The sequence below is a fragment of the Phaeoacremonium minimum genome, assembly GCF_000392275.1.
Source record: "Phaeoacremonium minimum UCRPA7 unplaced genomic scaffold PA7_03_scaffold_39, whole genome shotgun sequence".
NCBI lineage: Eukaryota > Fungi > Ascomycota > Sordariomycetes > Togniniales > Togniniaceae > Phaeoacremonium > Phaeoacremonium minimum.
Window position 1 is genome coordinate 1085145 of NW_006920946.1, and position 21352 is coordinate 1106496.

Genomic DNA, 21352 nt, shown 5'->3' on the forward strand with positions numbered 1-21352 from the left:
AATTAACATAAATTGCTGACCTCTTGATTACCACTTGCTCACGAGCCAAAATTCCACTTGAGCAACAGTGCTGGATTGCTTGAGTAAAAGACAAGCTGGACTTGAAAGCCGGGAGGCGATGCGTAAAATCGTGCTTTAGGGTCGAATCTCAATAGTTTCTCACACCTCAGCAGCAATGACGGCTGGGGTCTTTGAATGAGTAGGCTTCTGTGTTCAAATATTGGCATTTGTTGTGGGAGCTTAATTTTGTTTCTCATATATGGAAATATCGCGGGTATGTTGAGGAAGAATGATCCCGTGCCCCTGGGGAAAATCACGATACCTCGAGCACAAGCTATGGTTCTACACTGTCTTGCGCAGTGTAGAAACTTGAGTAAGTGGCCATACGCAGCTGAAACTTGGGTAATATGTTCTGTATCCTGAAACGGTTTTGGAAGAGCTTCTAAGTCTCAAATGATTCCGTTGCAGGAACAACTCTTTGGAGGCGTGCTCACTCTTAATGTCATTGTCGAATCACGTTTTGTATTCCTGCCACAGTGCAAAAACGTCACCACCAGTGCACCGTGATGCATTGATGACTTATGTTCTTAACAACAAACTCGCATTTTGTTCAAGACAACACATTGAGCTTGCCAAACTCACTGCACCCAGAATATTTGTCCATGTTAGGGACCTTTTGGCAAGTCCTCCTTTGTTTGAAGATCTGCAAGCTCATCAATGCATTCCTTCAGAGCCCTTTCACAGAATGCATAGTCGAAGATGTTCTTCTTGTCCTCAATCTTCTCATTGAGCCACTCATGGTGTCCTACAATCAGACGTGTCCAGAATCTTTCAAATTCTCCACGTGACTCCTCGTTTTCCTTCCGGGCCAGAATCTCCTTGTATGACAGCATTTCACTCTTCCACAACTGATATTGTCTCTTCGCCCAAGCTTTCTCGTGAATTGCGCACTTTTCCGGTAAAACAAAGCCGAACTCACTCCCCCCATGTCGAATAGAGCATGGAGAGCCACCGTCCTTCTCTCGCCTGCCCTTTGCACAACGCTCTCGTGGGCATTGCTCGACGGGTACTTTGCAATGGCATGAATACTCATAAACCGCATCTATAACGCACATGATTCTGTCTAGCCAATTCAAACAATCAACAATGCGATATGTCTCTAGAATGAAGCATTTACTGATACTCAACCATATATCTATTCCAACCAGGTACAGCGAGTTACTGTTTCATGCGCGGTTGTGTTGTCGCTCGACGGTAAAGGGCACATGAATTTCGATTCGAGTATTGAGGCTCAAATGCTTGTATCTTGAGAATGATATAGATCAACAAGCCTATGACCGCTTGAGCAACGCCGGTTGAGGTCACTTGCGCTTCAGAGTAGCTCAGGGGTCTTGAACAAAAAATGGTAAGCACCTTTTCTACGCAGAGCTGCACTCTACCATTTATATTCACATGAAGTATAATGACGCAGCTCATGGAGGTTGCGAGGCAACGTGTTCATCGATTGTCATGACGCATCTATTTGCCGAGTCAGTATAGTGTAAGATCTCATTAGTCAAGAGTCACAATGTAGAAAGAAAACGGGATAGTCTCTTGGATTTGGGAGTGCTTCCTTCGCAATCACTCTTAATCTAGATTCTTATAGCACACTGTAACCTCGCCAACCATAATTTTGCAGATAAACAACAATCCGTTCTCTGATTACAATTGTTTGATCCGCAAAGAGACTGCTACTTTGACCTAGGAATTCAACTTATTGAAAAATCTTGAGAAATTTATCTAGGTTGAATTCATCCTTGCAAAATAAATAATCATCATGCTGGCGAATACTTCTAGTGAATGATTCTCGGCCGCGTTTCCTCTAAGATCCTTCTATCAACTGCTTCATGAAAGACGTTGTACTCTTGGTTCAAGTGTCTGTTAAAATTCGAGTACATATCCGTCAAGTGGTAACGATGCTCAATCGCAGCCCACGGATCATCAGTGGTCCTGTCTTCCTCCTCAGTCGCGAATAAACCCCACGCAATTCTGCCCTGGGCAAAATTGTTGATCTCATTTGTGATGTTGACATTGTGATTTGCGGCAAGCGTAAACTGTTCGTTGATGTCCTGTGTTATTTCCGCCATTTTTCTATTCAACCAAGTTTCGTGGTCTTGTGGGCATTTCCGCCAATGTATGTACTTCCAGTCAAGAGTACAATAATCCGGATCTGTGCAACCATGATTGGCCATGTATGCCATGCCTTGGATACATGAGATTAGTAGAGTCTTGGCTAAGATACAATACAAAAGATATCTTCTTTATGCAGGGTGTTGCATTTCCCCCTTCTCTTTTTTTTTTTTTTCTTATTTAGGAAATGAAAATGCCAGTCTTGTAGAATGATGGAAGTTCTGATTCATAACTCAAATCGTGGCTACGAAAGGCCGAAATGAATTCAATGCGTACTTACCACACCAGCCTACTGATAGTTCTTCTGCTTGATCAAAATCCATAACGTGACCACACTGCCACTCCCTCTCGTAGTAAATCCTACACATTCTGGCAAGCAATGCACGGAAGTCTCTCCAAAGAACAATAGTTCCCGAACTCTGTGTAAAAGCAGAGCACTCGATATAAACATTTGTGTTCTAGTAGATTTCACGTCGACCGGATTTGTTATATGAGGTGCGTATAGCGAAACATCATAAACATTGGAAGCCGTGAATAATGTCTTTGCCATACTTTATAGTCGTAATATCTATCGTTGCGTTTATGACATTTCACAATGCTCAAACCTTGACGTGGACAAATTGTGACATTGCGATAATTTTCAAAGATCAGTTTATTTGACAACTAGCATTCACTCATCCTAACAAAGCCTGCGTCGTGTAACTGTTTAGTCATCATTGCCATGGATGATTGTATCACAACAAAACCAGGGGCAACGCCAACAAAGCCTTACTGTTGATTGATTGAAGCGAGCGTATTGATATATCGTTGGTACCAAGAAGAAAAGAATCAGACGAGGTTTCTTGATGGCTTTCATACGTGAGTTATGAGACTACAGTCTGTTTAGCAAGGACAAAAATCAGTTATTGTGAATATTGTATTGAATTATAGTAAACTGACGAGTGGTGCCGTGGTGCCACTTGACACGGGTATCATGTCACACAGGAACATATGCAATGTTCTATTGCCAAACCGTGGTGATGAAATCAATCACTGAGCGGACACCATACAGCGTTTTTCCACGTGCTCTAGGAACCCGCTTAGGACGGATTCGGCAGGTGACAAATCATCTATGGGCAATTTCTAGACAACCAATCTCTGTACAATTCACGCGGCAGTGTATGAACTAGCTAGTTGTGAATCTTGATGAACAGAGGCTTCAAGAAATCTCTATTTCAGGGTATCTTATATGATATATAACGAGACCTGACCGAGGCTTTGCAACATGCAGCCGAATTCACTACGTTATGCACAGGGCTTTCGTTTTGCATTGGGAGCCAGAAACCTTGCTTTCAAAATCGCCATCTTAGTAGGCTACGTCCAATCGAGTCAAGCCAGAGTAGTTATAGGTAATCAAAGAGATGTTGCTTCGTCGACCAATGTTAGCCTCGGTATTTGAGTTCTCGAGCCAGATGATGACTGTCTTGGATTGTATCTTGGAATATGTTTGTCTACTTTCATCAGCAAGAATAAGAGATGGGCAGCTTGACTTTGAGGTTGACAGATTAAGGGCTGTCAAGTGAGGAATGCTAAAAAGTGCGCAGAGTCTACAACCTAAAGCCCTATTTAATGGCTTGCAAGTGTCTGTTGCCGGAAAAGTCTACGGTCAATATTATACCGGGGTGTGGCAGATCTCTAAATGATATCTTAGAAGCATGAACACAGATGTCTCATTCCTCAGTGATTGGCCAATTATCAGCCTCTTCCCAGGGGTATATATGTTAATGAACAGCATTTGGATAGGTGTTGTACAGTCGTTGATGTTTGTGCGCCGCAACCTTCTGTTGTTACCCAAGCGGAGTGCATGGCAGATCATATTTAGGCACCGATACGTGCTATTCGCGCGTCAATGCACCTAGACGAAGAACTGCTGCATTAAAGATAGCGCAAGAATCGTTAGTCGCACATACGACGGAAACACGTCTGTTTATTGGACAAGGGGTATCGGACAAGGAGTATCAATGTGTATCCTGGAAGCGAGCGGCGTTGAAGATAACCTTATAATGTTACCCACTCAAGAATCCATCAAGAACAACAAGCAGGAAACCTGCTGCGCGGGAGCAGGGGCTCAGTTCTATGATTTTGGGGCAAAATTCATTACACGTCCAAGCACGGAGGGTGTGCCGGCTACATTGTTCAAACCCTCAGCACATGTGTTGGATCATCGTACACGGTCTCCTTCAACCATGACTGCACTACTGTGAACAGCGGTCTCTCTATCTCCATCTTCGCTGGAAATGGCAATTCCGGCCAGTTCTCTTGCCCGTCTCAAGGCAGCTGGTATTCCAAGTCGTTCACGTTTATCGCAACTGGCACCTCGACTGCACTTTACCTCGAAGGTGTACAGAATGGAGTTTCATAGGGCGTCATTTTGTTTGACAATATTGTCGTTACCCTGAACTAATGATAGAGCAGGTGGATTGAGGTTTTCCATGTAGATACGACTCATGAATGTCTCTTACTCTAACGTTCTGGTAGCATGTACGTACTACGAGCCTATAGACGTAGTGATTAGGCAAAGAAGCTATATAAAGCTGGACTGTAATTTGAATACTATCCCTTGACTAGAAAATTCCTAAGACGAAGTATTGGCTTGATTAAATTGGGCTTAGATGACGTTGTAGTTTCATTCATTAATTGATTTACTAAGCTTTCTCAATCATTTCCTGTCTCCTGATACTTCAAGACTCTTAATCAGTAGTATTTGGTAGCTATAAAAAGACTACGAAAATCGCATCGAGTAGGCAACAGTACGAGCTAGAAAATCGCTAAAGCAAGGTATGACCCGGTTGCGTGGGCCACCCCAGTTCATGGGCGGGTCGCGGTGAATCTCCGGCCGCAAATCTGTCTGGATGCGCCGCGCTTAGACAATGCGTGTGTTGCGACAGGAAATCTAAGCTCATTCCACAACTTCGTCCCACTTTACAAGCTGAAATCCTTCCTTGAAGATCTCGCCTCATTTTGCCCAGCTTTGTTCCTACCTAGCTACGCATGTTGCACGTTGATAACAGGGACCCTCTGATCCTTCTGGGAGCTTAGCTCGCTCATCTCAACTCAGCCACTCCGCGTTTGAATCGCAGATCGTGCGAAGCCATCGGCAGTTATCTCGACGAGAATGATGGATTCAAGCCCTGGCAAAACGACGACATAATTTCTCAATTCTTGCTGAAGTGAATAGACCCGTTGTGGGCCAGGAGAGAAGATGCGGATTGCAATGCCTCATCGCGAGTTGCCCAGATGTTCTATTCATATTTCACAGGAGGTCGTTCAAATGGACATAAATTCAATGTCTCTCATAGCTTCGATCCACGAGTCTCCTCAAATCTACCACTCTAGGTTCCTCAACGACGACATCATTTTCACGATTTTGAGTATCGTGAAGCAGGCACAAGCCTCCTGACAGAGCTTTTCTCACCATCGCACCCGTCTCTTTGTTCAAAATGCCTTCTCGGCTGGTCAAGTAAGGATAACTCTCGCAATATACGATGCTATCGAGGCATAGAGCTAACAGTCATTATTGTAGTCTGGCGACAGGGATTATGGTTATCCTAGCTGGTCTCCACCAAGGTGTTGTTGCTGCCCCAAGCATGCCCATCTCCGACCCCGTCATGCCTCAACTTCGGGGTGTGCAGCCGTGCATCACCACGACGCATCTTGTGGGCGACGGCGACCCTCACCAAAATTATAAGCTTCGCCAGGTGACGGAGCCAACTACGTGCGATCCTACACACACTTGCCAGACCGGGTAAGTTGATACGTTCTCTTTGTGTACCATCTAGATACTGACTCTGTGTAACCAGGTACGGCAAGGGAGGGTCTTTCGGCGTTGAGGTCGGCCTCAGCGGCGAGTACGAGTGGATCTCTGGCGGATTTGCAGTGTCCAAGGAGTGGTCCGAGGAGGAGCAGCACCTGTGTGACGGCGATCCCGGCGACACCGTCTGTGTCTGGTACAACATGGCCTACACGGCCTACACCGTCCAGAACGGCTACCAGGGCGACTGTCTTGATGTGCAGGTCGACCCGTATGTCATGTGGTCTCCCAACACCAACAATGCCGGTGGTGGCTACTACTGCGTTGTGGGCACCTGCCGCAACATCAATGCTGAGTACTGGGACTACAACGGCCGGGCTGGTGGCCCTTGAGGAGATATAGTGTCTTCAGCTCCTGTCACTTGCTTTGGGTATTTGCGGTGCTTCTAGTTTCATGATACTCTTGTCGGTTCGTTAGGTGTTATGCGGAGAAAATTGTACTATTATTTCTAGATCTCAAGATCACTGCCGACGCCAGCTTGAGCAATATCAATGTATCCGTGCAATAAGTTTCAACGATTCGTTATATTTAACACAAGTTTCAGGCATGTACTGCATGCTATTGTCAGCTACAATTTACAATTACAATTTGAGTAATGCCGTAGCCCCGATATATGACCGCACATCCAACCGAAGACCCCCCTAACATATTACAAGAATTACTTAAACACCATACCAGCCTAGACTTCATGACCTCATTAAAGTAAAGATTCATCCTTTGCGCCATTACCAGACGACTCCCCATTTTTCGACGCGCCAACCGCCTTGGCCAACTCCGCAATCATAGCTTTCAGCTCGTCAATCTCGCCCTTCAGCTTCTGCACTTCGGCCACTGCAGGCTCAACATCAAGGTTCGACTTGGCCTGGCTGACCTTCTTGCCCCAGCCGTCCGCCTCGAAGTCACACTCGCTGGCCATCTGCTCCCACTCCTCGACCGTGTCGTCGTCCTCTTCGCCCCTAGAGCGGTTCGACCGGATGTCGCCGGCCGTCCGCGTTTCGAAGTACGCCGCGACGACGATGAGTGGGGAGTAAATGACAGCCATGACTATGTCGTTTACTCTCTCGTATAGTTTCTTGCTCATCCACCATTCCAATGGGATAGCCAGGAAGAAGACCTCGATCAAGTTGAAGGGTGGAATGAAGACATTCTCGTCTGGTGCTCTCACGAATTGCATGGTTTTCTGGGAAAACAGAGCTAGGTACTCGTCGTCCGCATTGCCGTAGATGTCTTCGTATGACGAGTTGTACAGGGCAATCAAAATGTTGAGCAGAACAACCTTTGATGAGGTTAGCATAAGCTTGAGCAGGTGGAGGAATCTGTGTGGATGGAGAACTTTCAACATACCATGACAATGAAGGTAAAGCAGTAGTATAAGATGATTCCAAAGGGGGCTCCAAACTGCTCGAAACCACTGAAGTCCGGACTCTGCATGAGAGCATTGGCCATGGCCTGCAGAATGAAAGTGACATCACCAAGATAGTTGTCATCCGCGTAGTCCAAGCCAATGAAGGACTGCAAAAAGCCAATGATAATGACAGCCAACAAGGCAAAGAAAATAATTGACTCTTTCATCATGACCTTCAGTACAACCAACATGGCACCGAAGAAGCGGAAGCTGTCGAGGTAGAGCAGCAGTCGCATCCAGAACATGGGCGCGCAAAAGGCCAGAAAGTTGTAGCTTAATTTATTCAAATCCGTGCGGCGAGTATCCTCGCCTCCGGGGTCTGCAGGATGGGCAAACGCAGCAAAGCGCAGCGCCAAGCTTGTCATCAGCAACCCATACAGGATGGCATTGAAGGCGCTCCAGAAGCCTAAGATATGGTAACCGGCTTTCCAGAATTTGGTCAACTCGTCAAACAGAAACCCAAGAGTGAAGGCGTACAGCAAGCCTTCGACGAAATCGAGGTCACCGTCACGGTTGATGGTATTGATAGCTGCAGTATAGAGAGCCAGGTAGATCAATGATATGAGGAGCTGTGCCGAGTTCTGATACATTGGGGCGCGCATACGATCGGGGTCAAGGTGTACCCAGTAGGAGGTGCTGTCCTTGTCCTTGTAATCGACAAAATTGGATGGATCGTTCTCGTCCTGTACCAACCATCCCCTCCACAGGTAGCTGATACATTTTTGATAGCCGGAGGAGCCAATGATACGCAATGCGTGCAGATCTACAGCCTTTTCGATGACATTCGAGGGTGGAGTTGCCTCATTATCGACCATGATCGAGTACCGCTTGAGCAAAACATTATGGAGTAGGTAGTCCATATCCTCTTCGCCTTCGATGATTCGTTTCGCAATAACTTCGCACGCTATGGCACGAAGGCCGTGCAGATCAGCATCCCAGAGTTCGACCTGAGCTTGGTGCTTGAACCAGCGCTTGTTTACCAGCAAGCAGAAGATAACACAAGCCTTGTATTGCTGGCCTCCTGCTTCCTTAGCGGCCTGGATGACTTTGGGAGTAATGACCCGGCTATGTGGCGTGGTAATCTGCTCCTCCTCGAGCTCGACAGGAACACACTCCTCGATGAGGTGGTGCAGTCGGAGGGCAATCTTGGTGACTTCGGGGGCCGGGATCGCGGACTCGAGTGCCTCTTCGTGGTAGCTCGGTAGAACTAGATCATGCAAGAAATTAGAATCTGTACTTCATACAAGAGGAGGCAGTAGCGAAGAGAGGGAAGACTCACGGCGGCGACGGGACTCGAGCCACCAATGATCATGGTGGCCGCGCGAAGGATGTCTGTCCCATCCTAGCAATTTCCTCCAATTGAACCCGAATGATGCGTTGGGAGCCATAACCAGTTCTGATGCCGAACTTTGATAGCTCGAATGCTTCTATCAATGCAGAAACCAGACTACAGTGCTCTCTGTTGGACGAGTCTCACGATCGCAACGACGGGAAGTGGAAGCTGGGCACTGGGGCTAGTGAACCGCTTTGCCTCTGGGTTTGGCGAGATAAGGCAAGAGGCAGATCGCCGTAAGTAACTGGGCTCGTTCGCAAGACGAGATCTTCGTGAAGAAGAAAATGAGCCAGTTCTTGACCGTCCTCGTGGCGTGCGGTTTGACAGAAGACGAAGCAGGAAATCAAGAGAGCTGCTCGGCTCTGGCTGGAAGGACGGAGCTTTCGCATGTTTACTACAGCGGGATGACGTCGACCGTTAGCGGGGGTCTCGGTCGCCGTTTGCTCCCTAGCGCTCTCTAGTGGCATCGCGGCACTAAACTGTTAGCTAGTTACCGGCCGCCAAGGCCTGCAAGCTTCGCACCACAGGTGGGATGGGGAAATCAAGGCATTGAGCGGAGCACACGATCAAAATCTTGGGCTGTCGTTTTGCTCCGATTCGTTGTCATTCACCTCTAGAACCCTGCAATTCAGCTTCCTTCTCTCGCCGTCATCGCGCCTCCAAGAGCCTTCCACCTCACAGCCATTGGCCATTAACACGAGGAAAGCGACGCACTGGATCATGTTAAATCATCCATCGCTTCCCCGCTCCATTTGAGATCTCAGCTAGAAACTGTATTAAATCGACCTGAATGAGATCGGAGCACTAGTGGGATGTGAAGAAACCATGGACATTTATTCAGTCTTGATTGACAAAAGCAGCGACAAAAGATAGGCGGCGCAGTTCATTTGACTCTTTTCTATTCGTCATAAGATCAAAGCAAAGACAGAATGAATCTAGAGTATCTCGTCTATCCCCCCGCCTAAACACCAACCTCAAAAGACTGGGCACCTTGACCTGTTATGACTCCCAACCTCTCATCTTGAAACGACGCCGTCATACCAGCCACCCGTGAAATTTCTGAGAGCCTCTTCCGTTAAGAAACGAATCCGAGACGCAGAGACTTAGCCCAGGATAAGGTGACGCCGCATTAGTGCTCAAAGCGGAAGTCCAGTCTCTTGTTGCCCTTGTCCTTGGTGGTGGCCAGGTAGTGCAGTCTCTCGTCCTCGGACATGGCATCCCACTTGCGAGCCTTCTGCTTGTTGCGGAAGACATAGTACGCCTTGGTCAGGATGTACAGCACAATGTTCATGCAGACAATGGCGAGCAGCTGCCTGTTACCGCGGCGGTACAGAGGGGCATCGTCTATGAAGCAGTTAGCATCCTGGCTGATTGAATTAAAATTGATATTGATGGCATACCCTTGCGGTAGATGTTCGACGCGATGATACCTCCAGACTGCACAAACATGTTGTAGCAGGCAGCCGAGACGGTTCGTGAGCGCACAGTGTTGGAGTTTCGCGAGTTCCAGCCGACCTGGATGGGGTGGGCATTGGGATAACTAAGAAGCAGTGTGGTGACAATCCACAGTACCCATCGGTTGAGGTTTCCGGTGTTGGCCACAGTAAGGTAGATGAGGAATGGCAGAGCCCAGACCTGGCCTATCATGGCTGTGAAAGTGAGCTCTTTCCAGATCTCAGCGACGTAGGTCAGGATAAGCATCGTAACGACTATATGGCATTAGTATCTCTTGAACATCATGAAACTGAGTAGTTAGACTCACTATGTATAGCCGTGTACGGAATCGTTAACAGATTGGTCTGGAAAGTGTCGAAGCCAAGTCCCTTGAGTGACAATGTCAGGTACTGTGTTGGGGGAGTCATGGGAATCTGGAAACTGAGGCCGAGGAAGTACAAGGGCCAGAGGTCATAGTCCTTAAGACTTTGCCAGAGTAGTCGCGGCGTAACAGGCTGCCGGTTGTGCATGCTGGCCTTGCTAGGATCCTCTCGCAGGACTCTGTTGACAATGATGGTCTCTTCTCTGTCATGATTATTAGCTTGAGTCTCCATGCTTTGCTTTGAGAGTCGAGGCTCACCTCTCATTGAACCAGCCATTCTTTCCTCTGAACCAACTTGCAGTCTGGCACGGGCCAGCAGGCATGAGCAGGAAACTCACGACACCGACAACGAGGGTGATGAGACCCTCAATCAGGAATAGCCAGCGCCAGCCAGAGTACGAGTGTACGCCACGCATGTGCAACAGACCATAGGCAAGCAGGGCAGAAAGGATATCCGCGATGCTCATGGCTGTCCAGAAAAAGCCAAGGCGGAGAGACAGCTCGTGATGCTTATAGAAGTAAGACAGATACAGAATGACCTAATTAGTTGTGAGCCTTTGATTTGGGACCAGTCCCAGGAACACAACTTACGTCAGGAATGAAGCCACCTTGAAGTATGCCAAGAAGTGAACGACAGACGAGGAACGATGTCCGGCCAGACAACCAGAACTGCGAACTAGCGACGATACTCCAAAGGATCAACTGGGCGGGAATCCAACGATCAGGGCCAACCCATTTCGACACCAATTGAGATGGCAGCTCAGCGCAGAGGAAAGACAGTTTGAATACGGTGTTTCCAAGATTGTAGTCTAGATATATTTAGTGATGGGGTTGGACAGAGACGGACACATCCCACTTACCATTCGTGTTGAGCTTCAACTCAGGCAAGAAGTTATCTGTCAGTGCTTGGGAAATGTTTGCTCGATCGAGTTCTAGAGCCATGAACATGATACAGGCCCAGACCATAATGCGGAAGTCGATCTTATGAATCAACTTGTGCTCTTCTCCCCAGGTCCATCTTGCGAGGGGGTTGAAACGATGGAGATTCTCCCTACAGAGAGTTAGGGTTATTACAGAACCATGAGTGCTCCGTGAAGCTTACCAGTCGGATCTAGGCTGGTATTTTGCGGCCGTATCAGGGTCATCAAAAACGCTAGGCTGCCAAGCTTGTCAGTTATGACTTTCTTCCAAGATGGATGATGTAGTGATTCCATACCTGGGTTGCAATGGCATCAGGATCATAAGCCTTCGCACGCTGCCACCAGAAACGTCTTTCCTCGATTGGAACACCCAAGCTGGGGATCTCGTCGAGGGACGTCTTGGACGTCGACGGCTCGGACTTGCTGGTGATCTGGACCTCGGGGGCCGAAGCCTTTTTCTCCCTTGTAAGGACGGTCGCCATCTTGCTTTGCTTGAAGGGTCAAGTTGGGACTACTAAGGTTTGAGCAGAGGGGTGGTGAGAAATTTGGTTGATCATCTACACTGCAGGTGCCGCTCTTTATGTTGCATTTGATGTGAGTGACCACCCCTGGAGTGTCTGCCCGAATTGGGCCCCCCACCCCGAGATCCATCTGGATGGGACTGGGGCAAAGCCATCAATGGCGAAGGAACACCACATTATCACGACCTCAGACATGGCTTCAACCGCTAGCCGTACCAGGAGGCTAGACCGTGAGCTATCCACGAGGAGATCGTCCAAAGCATAGCCGGGAGCTGCCCTGGAAGCACCGAGGGCCGGGCCTGATGGCAAAGTGGCGATTGCCTCTGAGTGGTTACCAATGAGACACTCTACTATCCAAGCATGCAGGGGATCACAGAGTAGTTCCATAGAAACCTGCCACTTTGAATGCAGAAGCGGCCGAGTCTCGCTATCGAACACCGACATCCGGATTATAACTGCCTCATTGATGGCAAAATTGTAGTATGCCAAGAGCGGTTCATCCACGTAGAGCGTATTGCGTGATGGATAAGAGAAATTTCGAGACTTGTGCATAGCACCCCGGGCGGAATCACTTCCTGTCCGAGCTAGGACGCGTGGAACACTGGCGGAAAGCTACGAAGAGCTGGAGGGATAAGTCTCCTGAATTGCTATTATGAGGCGAGATTACAGGCATGCACTTGCTTGTAATTTTGATGGCTCGCTACTATGAAATTGTAGAATTATTCCAGCTGCCCCGTATCGAGACAGTTTATTTTCCTTATAGAAGTGCTCGATTTCGACCAACGCTTCAGGAAAACAAACCCCTCAAAGAATTCCAGGTCACTGTGCCATCTTTTACGACCAGCTGAACAATTGAGACATCTTTGGGAGTGATTGATATAGTTTTACTAGTCAAATTCTCCGTTTGGACTTCGTCTTTCATCACCGATGAAAGCTCCTCGGTACTATCACGAAGTCCGCGATTTCCTGGGCTATAAACTAGAGAAGTGAGGACTTCAGCAGAAAAAAGCCACTTGCGATCCAGAACATGTCTTTGGGCTTTTGTGGCTTGCTGTTAAAATCTGTCAAGGACAGCATAGAATCGGCAGCAAACGGGTTTCCCAACCGCGTGTCGTGTCGGGGCTGAAAATTGCGTCACGGCGCGGAGCAACGGCGTGATGCGCTACGGTCAAATCGCGGGCCATAGAGCCGGCCAATAAGTGATAAGATAATGCAATTGGATTGGACAATTCTGAATTGACAAGAACACCATGTCTGTCACGACATTGGCATTAAATCTTCAACATCTTAAGCTTTCCCGCCAACCCCTGGGCATTTCTTGTTAGGCTTGTCATGAAAGAGGGAGCTCACTATCATAGCGCAGTCTCCAGGACGCCTACGATGGAGTCAAGGCTGGGGAAACCCAGCGGCTGCAATTGTGTCATACGGGGTCTACAGTAACTACCGAGACTCCGTCAAGTTCTGATGGTGGCTTACTGCTGTATCGGCTAATAAATAAGAAACGCTGAGCGTGAGCAATCGGGCTGCGCACGAGGCAAGTGACTTCAACCCCCACGTATATTGGTGGCGTGCATCTCTTCACATCATTCCAGATATCCGGGATTGTGGGGAGTGAATCGAGTCGCAATACGGGGTGCCCAGAGCGGGCAAGAAGCTTCGTCCTCTTAGATTGACGCGAGAGGCCTTTTCATTAATTCTTAAGTCTTCGCATCTCGGGAACATCGAGTGCAGTTACTATTGGCATAACCCCACACGTAATGGTTGCTTGGCTCTTTACGATTGGCTTTTTTCCAATACACCATGCATTGGTTGCATCCATTTGATTTGATCTAAGATATGTCATGGGTCCATCTCGAGCACGAAATCGCCAACAAAACTTCCGCAATGTGTCTCACTCGGCTGTCGCTATTGTGTCCTTGTAGAGACAGCAAGTCGTCGAATCGGCGACTACCCATCGTTTTAGTAGGTTAGATCGCCATGCGAATGCTACATTCGCCTGTATAAAACTTCCAGGGATTCCCACCTGGTGATGGCAACATGTCGAGGTGTCTAGAGCTGCAATCACGGTCTCGATCTCAAGCCACCACTTGCTTCTTTTTCTCGATCTGGAGTACCAGCTGATCCGCCACATCGTTTCGCTGCACAATGGCGCCATCTGCAATCGACGAGACGCCCATCTCGACCAAGTCTCAGAGCCGAGAGCCTCTCAAGCTCTCTGGTGTCTTGGACAGCTATGAGTCTTTTGACGTAACTCCATCTATTGGACGGGAGTTTCCCAAGGCCAACTTGGTGGAGTGGCTCAATGCACCAAACTCGGATGAGCTTATCAGAGATCTCGCCATTACCAGTAATTCATCGCGTGATGCTTGATTTTCATGGATGAGAACTCTGACAGACGTTTACAGTTTCACAACGCGGCGTTGTCTTCTTCCGCGCCCAGGATGAATTAGATAATGAATTGCAAAAGAAATTGATTCTCCGCTTAGGCGAGCTGACTGGTCGGCCCGCAACTTCTGGGCTCCATATTCATCCTATTCTGAACTCAGAGCGTGACCTAGGTGGAAGTGACCCAGAGATCAGCACTATCAGTTCTGTTCAACACAAGCAAATCTACAAGAGACAGACAGATGATCAATTAAGCGTGAAGAAGAGCAACAGCGCTCAATGGCACTCCGATATTGCCTTCGAGCCTGTGCCGGCCGATTACACCTCCTTGCGACTTGTAGAGCTCCCTTCAACTGGTGGTGGTAAGTTTACACACTTTTGCCTTCACCCTCGAGCTATTATAGCTATAAACAATACCATTGACCGTCTTTATTATAGATACCCTGTGGGCTTCTGGTTATGAGATTTATGATCGCATCAGTGAACCGTACCAAAAGTTTCTCGAAAGCCTCACGGTAACCTTCGAGCAGCCATACTTCGCCAAAGTCGCACAGCAGGGTGGGTTTAGTCTATATGACAAGCAGCGTGGTGCGCCCGAGAACATCGGCTCGGAGCTTAAGGCAATTCACCCTCTCGTCCGAACAAACCCCGTCACTGGTTGGAAAAGTATCTTTCCTGTCGGCGGCCACGTAAAGCACGTCAACGGAGTTACAGAAGATGAGAGCAAGCATCTTCTCAGTTGGTTCCTAGATCTAGTCTACAAGAACCACGATCTTCAGGTCCGACTAAAATGGAAAAACAAGAACGACATTGGTTAGTCGTCCCACTGGCATTGGCCATGATATGTGCTAATTTAGTATATGCAGCTATCTGGGATAACAGGAGTGTGTTCCATACCGCCACATTTGATTATAACGGTCTTGGAGATAGATTTGGTAACAGAGCTGTTGGACTTGGCGAGCGCCCCTACTACGACCCCAAGAGCTCCTCGAGGAGGGTCGCACTGGGTCTTGATTTCGTCCAGTAAGGCATAGTTCTTCATATAAATAAATGTAAACCGTGGGAATGTGTTTCCGGCATTCGCAATGTGTAATCTCTGGCATCCTTTAGAGAGATTGTCAAAATCACACAATGAATTCCACTGCCTCAATGGCGTATTCGACCGAAGGTGCGATGTATCAACTAAGAAATAATATGGCATTTAATCTTTGTATGAAATCCCCTCATCAACACCCTTCTCCTGTCTTCCCATGCGCTGGTCAAGGTCCCAGGATATTTGTATAATGAGTCAAGAAAAATGGTACTCCATAGCATCGTAGAAGGTTTCATCCTCACTTGCTTCATCACTCAAATAATCGCATCCTTCCGTGAGAGACATAGTTTCCGAAAGGCCTGGTCCACTTCTTGTCTTGCATTTGCCTGCCTAATTGCGTCCAGTAGCTCGTCAAAAGCTGCAATAATTTCGGGTTCTGCCTCACGCAAATTGATCATGTCTTGGGCTGTCCGGCCGTTGTGCTTAGCGTATATATCGATTCCTTTCAGACCGTGGTGTGCGAGAACGTGAAGTGTGTGAGTGTCGGCATAATTAGCAGCTTGGTGAAGGACTGTCCAGACTTGCTCAGTTTTATAGATATAATAGCTAGCGCCTCGGAGAAGCAGTGACCGAGTACATAGATAAGAGTTATGATATACAGCGAGCATCAGCGCTGTATGTCCAGGATATCGTCCTAGTGTTATAGTCTCAATGTTGACGCCGCAATGGTCCAGAAGCCAGTCCACGACTGTAAAGTTGTTGCCCTCAACTGCATAATGAAGTAATCCATTGCCGCGAACAGACCGTTCTTCGAGAGATGCACCATTGCGAATCATCTCTGCCACTGTCTCTGCTGCGCCAAACCTGCACGCTAGTTGTAATGGCGATTCGCCTTGTCCGTCAAGTTTGAATTTTGCACCAGCCCGAAAGAGGAGTCTTGCACAAGCCAAACCCCCTTCTTTGTTCTGCGCAGCGCAATGCAAGGGCGTGCAACTTTGAGCGCGTGTCTGCACGTCCGCCCCTAAATCAAGTAGCCTACGTACGGCGTCTACGTCCCCACGTAGACAAGCCCAATGAAGTGCCGTATGGCTAAAACAATCTTCCGTCTTGGCTTCAGCCAAGGTTCTTGCTTTATTCTTCTGTATGAGTGTTTCCATTTTGCAGCATCCAGGCAAACGTAGAATTGCCTTGATGAGTTCTGGAATCATTTCGTCCTTCAAATAATCCTGGATACCTAAGAGGCGAAATATTTTTGATTCATCACCCTGGGTTAAAGCGAGTCGGGCAAAGATCAGTTTTACAGAATCTCCATCATCATGTTGCTGCTCGGGATTGGCACCAGCCCTGAGCAAAAGCTTGACTGCTTCCAAATGGCCGTAAAAAGCAGCGTAATATAAAGGAGTGGTACCATAGATGTCTTCAATGTCATTGAGGCAATGAGGAGCCGCTTTCAAGATAAGAGCCAGTTCATGAACGTCTCCATGCCTTGCGGCTTGAAAAAAGGGGCTATGCCGAAAAGCGACGCGATTCTTCAGCGCGAGGACCATTTCGGGCTTCTGTCCAGCAGCCCTTTCAACCATTATATAGATATGACACCAAATCAGCCATGTAGGAAAGATGTAGGTAGCTGCTATCCGAGTACTCTGTTTCCCAAGGCAGATGTTTGAGTTGCAAGGGGGCAAGCAAGCTGGCCGCCCAGTAAATCGAACGAAGAGAGATCCGAAAAGATATGACATCCCTCGCGGCAGCCGCCATTGATGTGACGAATCACCGGCAGCGTGGCAACGGCAGGCACAATCGGATAAACAAAAGCCTCGTCTCCGAGTTCTCACACTGACACCTCTGTACTGAAAGCGTCGCGTTAAGTGTCCCAAGTCTGCTTCATCTCGTAATGGTGCTGACTCTGAGGCTCTTCCCAAATTCAGCGTGTCCAGCCTGGAATTTATTTGCCAAGATAGTTGCCGGAAACCGTCGTTGAGTTCCTTTCTAAAAGCCTCCATTCCTTCTTCGTGTGTCGATACTAAGGAAAGAACTTCTCGAGTTGTATCATGAATCTGTGAGAGTGGTGAAAAGCGGCGAATTATGTCATGGTGGCTTGAGTCTAATAATTTTTGGGTGGTGGTTGAGCTTTGACTTAGCAGATCCAACGAGTCGGATACGTCTTGATGCTGTTTCTTTCCAACAGCTCGAATTGACACGACTTCTAATCCGATACGACTTGATTGCGTACTATTGAATAGTGAAACATTAGCTTCTTTGTTGTTCATGAATTCTGGAATTTCCTTCGTTTTCCCAAGTTCTTCAAGTAAGTTTAGTGAAATAAATCACTAATTGAATGAATTGAAATTTTAATTTGAAGATTTGACGCCTTGTCAGTGAACATACATGTTGTGGACTTGAAGAAGATTGTTGATGTGCTCGCGTACTAGGCGAATACCGTTCTTGAGATGCTCCACTCTCCTCTCTCGGCAAATCCATTTCGTCTTCTTCCTATATTTCTTTATCTTTGAGAGTTCGTCAAGGATACCATTTAATGATTGGAAGTGTTCTTCCGCTCTACGCAGCTGCGTGCGGAGGGCCGTGACAAAGCCATAATTGCCTTGTGCATCAGCCTCGACCTCAACTACTGCTTGAGCATCCCGAATATTGTCGAGGAGATATCTGAGATCTACAATCTCGTTATGCAAAGCAAGGATCTCCGCAGGGGCGTTGATCCACGCCTTAACGACTTGGTGAAGTCTTTGGCTGCCTCGTGTTGACACATCCAGCACTCCAAGGACTGCCGAGATGATACCAACCACTTCAGCCATGAATTGCAACTCGCTTTTGCTAGTTTTGACGTGAGCAAAGTTTAGCTTTGTAACCTTCGTTTCATGTCATTGAATTTCAGAGACATTTGTTGATCTCGTCAGAATGCTAGCCTCGTCGGTCGCGGTAACTCTGGGCTTTTCAATCTCTATTCTTGGCGGATGAGACGCAGAAAGATGCGGTGGTAGACGGCTTTTCTCCTTCCTCATTAGACGCACATCAACCGCGACACAGAACCAGTAAAAGCGAGAAGGCGTCGCGTGTGGCCATGTTCCGTAGTTGACCAGGTCATTAATTGCATGCGCTATACCCATCTTGTCATTCGCGACTGCGCATTTCTAATCTGACTACCTGCAGGAGGACTAGCAATTTCATTACTTTTAGCAAATCAAAAGACTCGTTGCTAGAAGTTGTTGGTTGCGTTCGCTGCAGCACGCCCAAAGCGGTCTTCCTCCGAGCTGATCCGTCCCGGTCAAGATGTCATCCCCGGAGAGCAGGTGCTGCATGTTGGCCAGAAGCTCTGCGTGGTGGATGTAATTCATACCGGTGATCCAATTATCTGCTAAAGCCTAGCCTTGAGTTAAGATAATGGTAGGTTACTGGGGCTGATATACGATAAAGGTTGTGTTTGATGTGACATGTTGACGAACCTTATAGCATCAACTTATGCCTGCTTCTCTTAGTCTTGCCGTTATGGTAGGGAAGATCGGTCGCCAAGGCGGGCGCCCACGTGTTTCAACATAGAACGAACACACAAAGACTATATCTATTCAAGAATCTTCAGTACCTCGGCGCACCAGGAGCATTGGGAGTATTTTGATAGCATGAAATGTTTATAAAGACGTTGATAACAACTCACAGAAGCAAGATCGCTCCTTACCATTCTCCCTTAGCCCCAAACAAGAAAACAAATTCCAATGAGACGAAGCTCAACCTCATTATAACGAGTTTAGGCTCTACAAGAGCCTATCGTATAATATCCCCTTTCCCACACACCAAATTTAATTATTTATGGCTTTTCTTCTTCTTTCCTTTGTCCTTCTTGCTTTGGCCCCCCTCTTGTAGCTTTTCTTTCTCATTTTCTCGCTGCGCGTCTAAGATATACGCATGTATATTGTTATGCATTCCACTAATGATCTGATTCTGAGCCGAAGTCAAGTTTGCGTACCGTGAACTGTCTCCTGATGCTAGGAAGTCGTCCCAGCTCCGTACACTGACTCCCTCAACTTCACCTATAATGGCATCGACGTTTTGATTCTGTACTCCTGCTTCAATGGCTAATCTTCGCTGCACACTAATCTCAACCTCGAGTTCAGAATGCCGTTGCCTGCACCAAGTAGCCTCACATGGTGAGCATTTCTTCCAATGTCTGTACGTAGCTTGTCTTCGAACCCCGTTGTTGTCGGTATAGACAGCCTCTCGAACTGAACAGGGAGTGGAGGCCCCACCATATTCTTGATCTAAACGCTTGGCACACCATCCAACTGCACTGCGATATTTTGCGTTGTCTGACATCCTGTGACCACACTGCCAGGCGCAACTATCATATTCTAAGCACATGTTGGCAAATCACTTTATAACGAGCAGTTCTCGTACAGGAAATGCTGCAAATTGGGTAAGCAAAGTTAGTATAACTCTCATTGCCAAGCGAGGGATCTCATAGTACAAACAAGTTATTTCTGGAAGCTCATAACGCAAGAAGACCTGTCTTTATATAATTCCGTGATATTTTATCGCATATGTTGTGTCGCATGTTGGCAGCCGTTAAATTAGTCCTTATTCTATGACCCGTCCGCTCTGGACATTGCCAGCGGAAACGACAGTAGCGCATGACTCTTTATACTACCGATAGGTTTTCTCTTTGGCCTATGGAATTCCCGGACTTTTCAGATCTTTTACACTCTATCTATTGGATTAGATGCCACGATTTCTAACAGCTACGTCAACCTGTTTTCTATATGTAACGATAATAGTAAATACTCTAATTGAACTCTCTTGTGAACTTCACAATATTACTGCTGTCTCTGCGACTTGCCATATACGTTTTGTATCTCCGAGTTTCTGGCTCGAGTCTTGAGAATCAGTGAATGAACCTTACCTTTCATTTCATTAGTCACATTATCCAGACGTGTTTTCACGTTATCGTAACGCGTGTCGTCTTCATCATCATAGTATTCATCCCAGCAGATTTGAACCTGATGCCTCAAGTCAGAGAAGATATTCTCGAGTGCTGACTTGTCTACCCCTTCCGCATGTCCCTCCTCTCTCGACGCCTTTATTTCGAAATCCACCAGGACAAATTTTTGGTTCTCGAAATCTCCCTGACAAGACCTACACATCCTCCAATGATTATACGTGGTTTGAGTTTGGTCATCATTATTGAACACAATCTCTCGAATTGAACATGGGCTGGAGGTCCCTGTGTTTACCCTGCGTCCCTCTTGATACTTTCGTTTTGCACACCACCCAATTTGCAGCATCTCTCTACTGACGGCTGTCATGTGGTGTCCGCAGTGCCAGAGGTATTGTCCATATATCTTGCACATCTTGAATCTGGGGTTCAAGAATTTGTTTCATATGTTTCAGATAGCTAGGCAAGCTTCAACTAAGGTGATAAATGTAGATAGTGATAAGTAGCCAATGTAAATTGCATGGGGTAGGTCTCATGCTTAGGTCTCAGTATGTCACACGAACAGCTTTTATGTTGTCCTGCATTTTCCATCGCATATGTCGTGTTCCACGCTGGCAACCGTTGAGCTGTTGTGCCAGTCCCTCCCCAAATGCCAACGCCCATGGCTACATTGCCGATGATGTTTTGAATATAATAATGTCTGGTTGGATCAAATTGGGAAACAATTTTTCAATTCTCGGGTTGAAAAGAATCGCCTGTCACCCACCACAATGGTGCCGAAATTGGAAACATCACTGCACCGCTGAATTCACTTAACATAGCTTGTGAAAGCAATCACTTCTCAAAATTTGTTTCCGATAATGCATATCAAACTGTGCTTTCACGTTCTTTTTTAGCTTAAATAAAACAGCGTTAATATAATCGCCATGCTGGGGCTTAGACTAGTCGATTATCATATGCCTTGATCCACAGTAGGTATGT

The 21352-nt window shown here is 47.2% G+C and overlaps 4 protein-coding genes across 4 annotated transcripts; 2 read left to right on the top strand and 2 right to left on the bottom strand.

Annotated features, from left to right (window-relative positions):
• Positions 1-5648: 5648 nt before the first annotated feature.
• Positions 5649-6351, top strand: UCRPA7_679 (hypothetical protein; the record flags this gene model as incomplete). The annotated part of the gene is made up of 3 exons (XM_007913273.1): positions 5649-5668; positions 5732-5953; positions 6009-6351. The coding sequence occupies 3 exons, from the start codon at positions 5649-5651 to the stop codon at positions 6349-6351; spliced, it is 585 nt and encodes a 194-aa protein (XP_007911464.1).
• Positions 6352-6716: 365 nt separating this feature from the next.
• Positions 6717-8812, bottom strand: UCRPA7_680 (putative potassium ion channel yvc1 protein; the record flags this gene model as incomplete). The annotated part of the gene is made up of 3 exons (XM_007913274.1): positions 6717-7295; positions 7364-8631; positions 8704-8812. 3 exons carry the CDS (start codon positions 8810-8812, stop codon positions 6717-6719), a joined length of 1956 nt encoding a protein of 651 aa, XP_007911465.1.
• A 1074-nt stretch (positions 8813-9886) lies between these two features.
• Positions 9887-11975, bottom strand: UCRPA7_681 (putative phthalate transporter protein; the record flags this gene model as incomplete). Its single annotated transcript, XM_007913275.1, has 8 exons — positions 9887-10101; positions 10158-10466; positions 10520-10776; positions 10832-11112; positions 11165-11382; positions 11434-11624; positions 11676-11731; positions 11790-11975. The coding sequence occupies 8 exons, from the start codon at positions 11973-11975 to the stop codon at positions 9887-9889; spliced, it is 1713 nt and encodes a 570-aa protein (XP_007911466.1).
• A 2184-nt stretch (positions 11976-14159) lies between these two features.
• On the top strand, positions 14160-15426 carry UCRPA7_682 (putative alpha-ketoglutarate-dependent taurine dioxygenase protein; the record flags this gene model as incomplete). The annotated part of the gene is made up of 4 exons (XM_007913276.1): positions 14160-14361; positions 14420-14761; positions 14838-15212; positions 15266-15426. The coding sequence occupies 4 exons, from the start codon at positions 14160-14162 to the stop codon at positions 15424-15426; spliced, it is 1080 nt and encodes a 359-aa protein (XP_007911467.1).
• Between the last annotated feature and the right edge of the window lie 5926 nt (positions 15427-21352).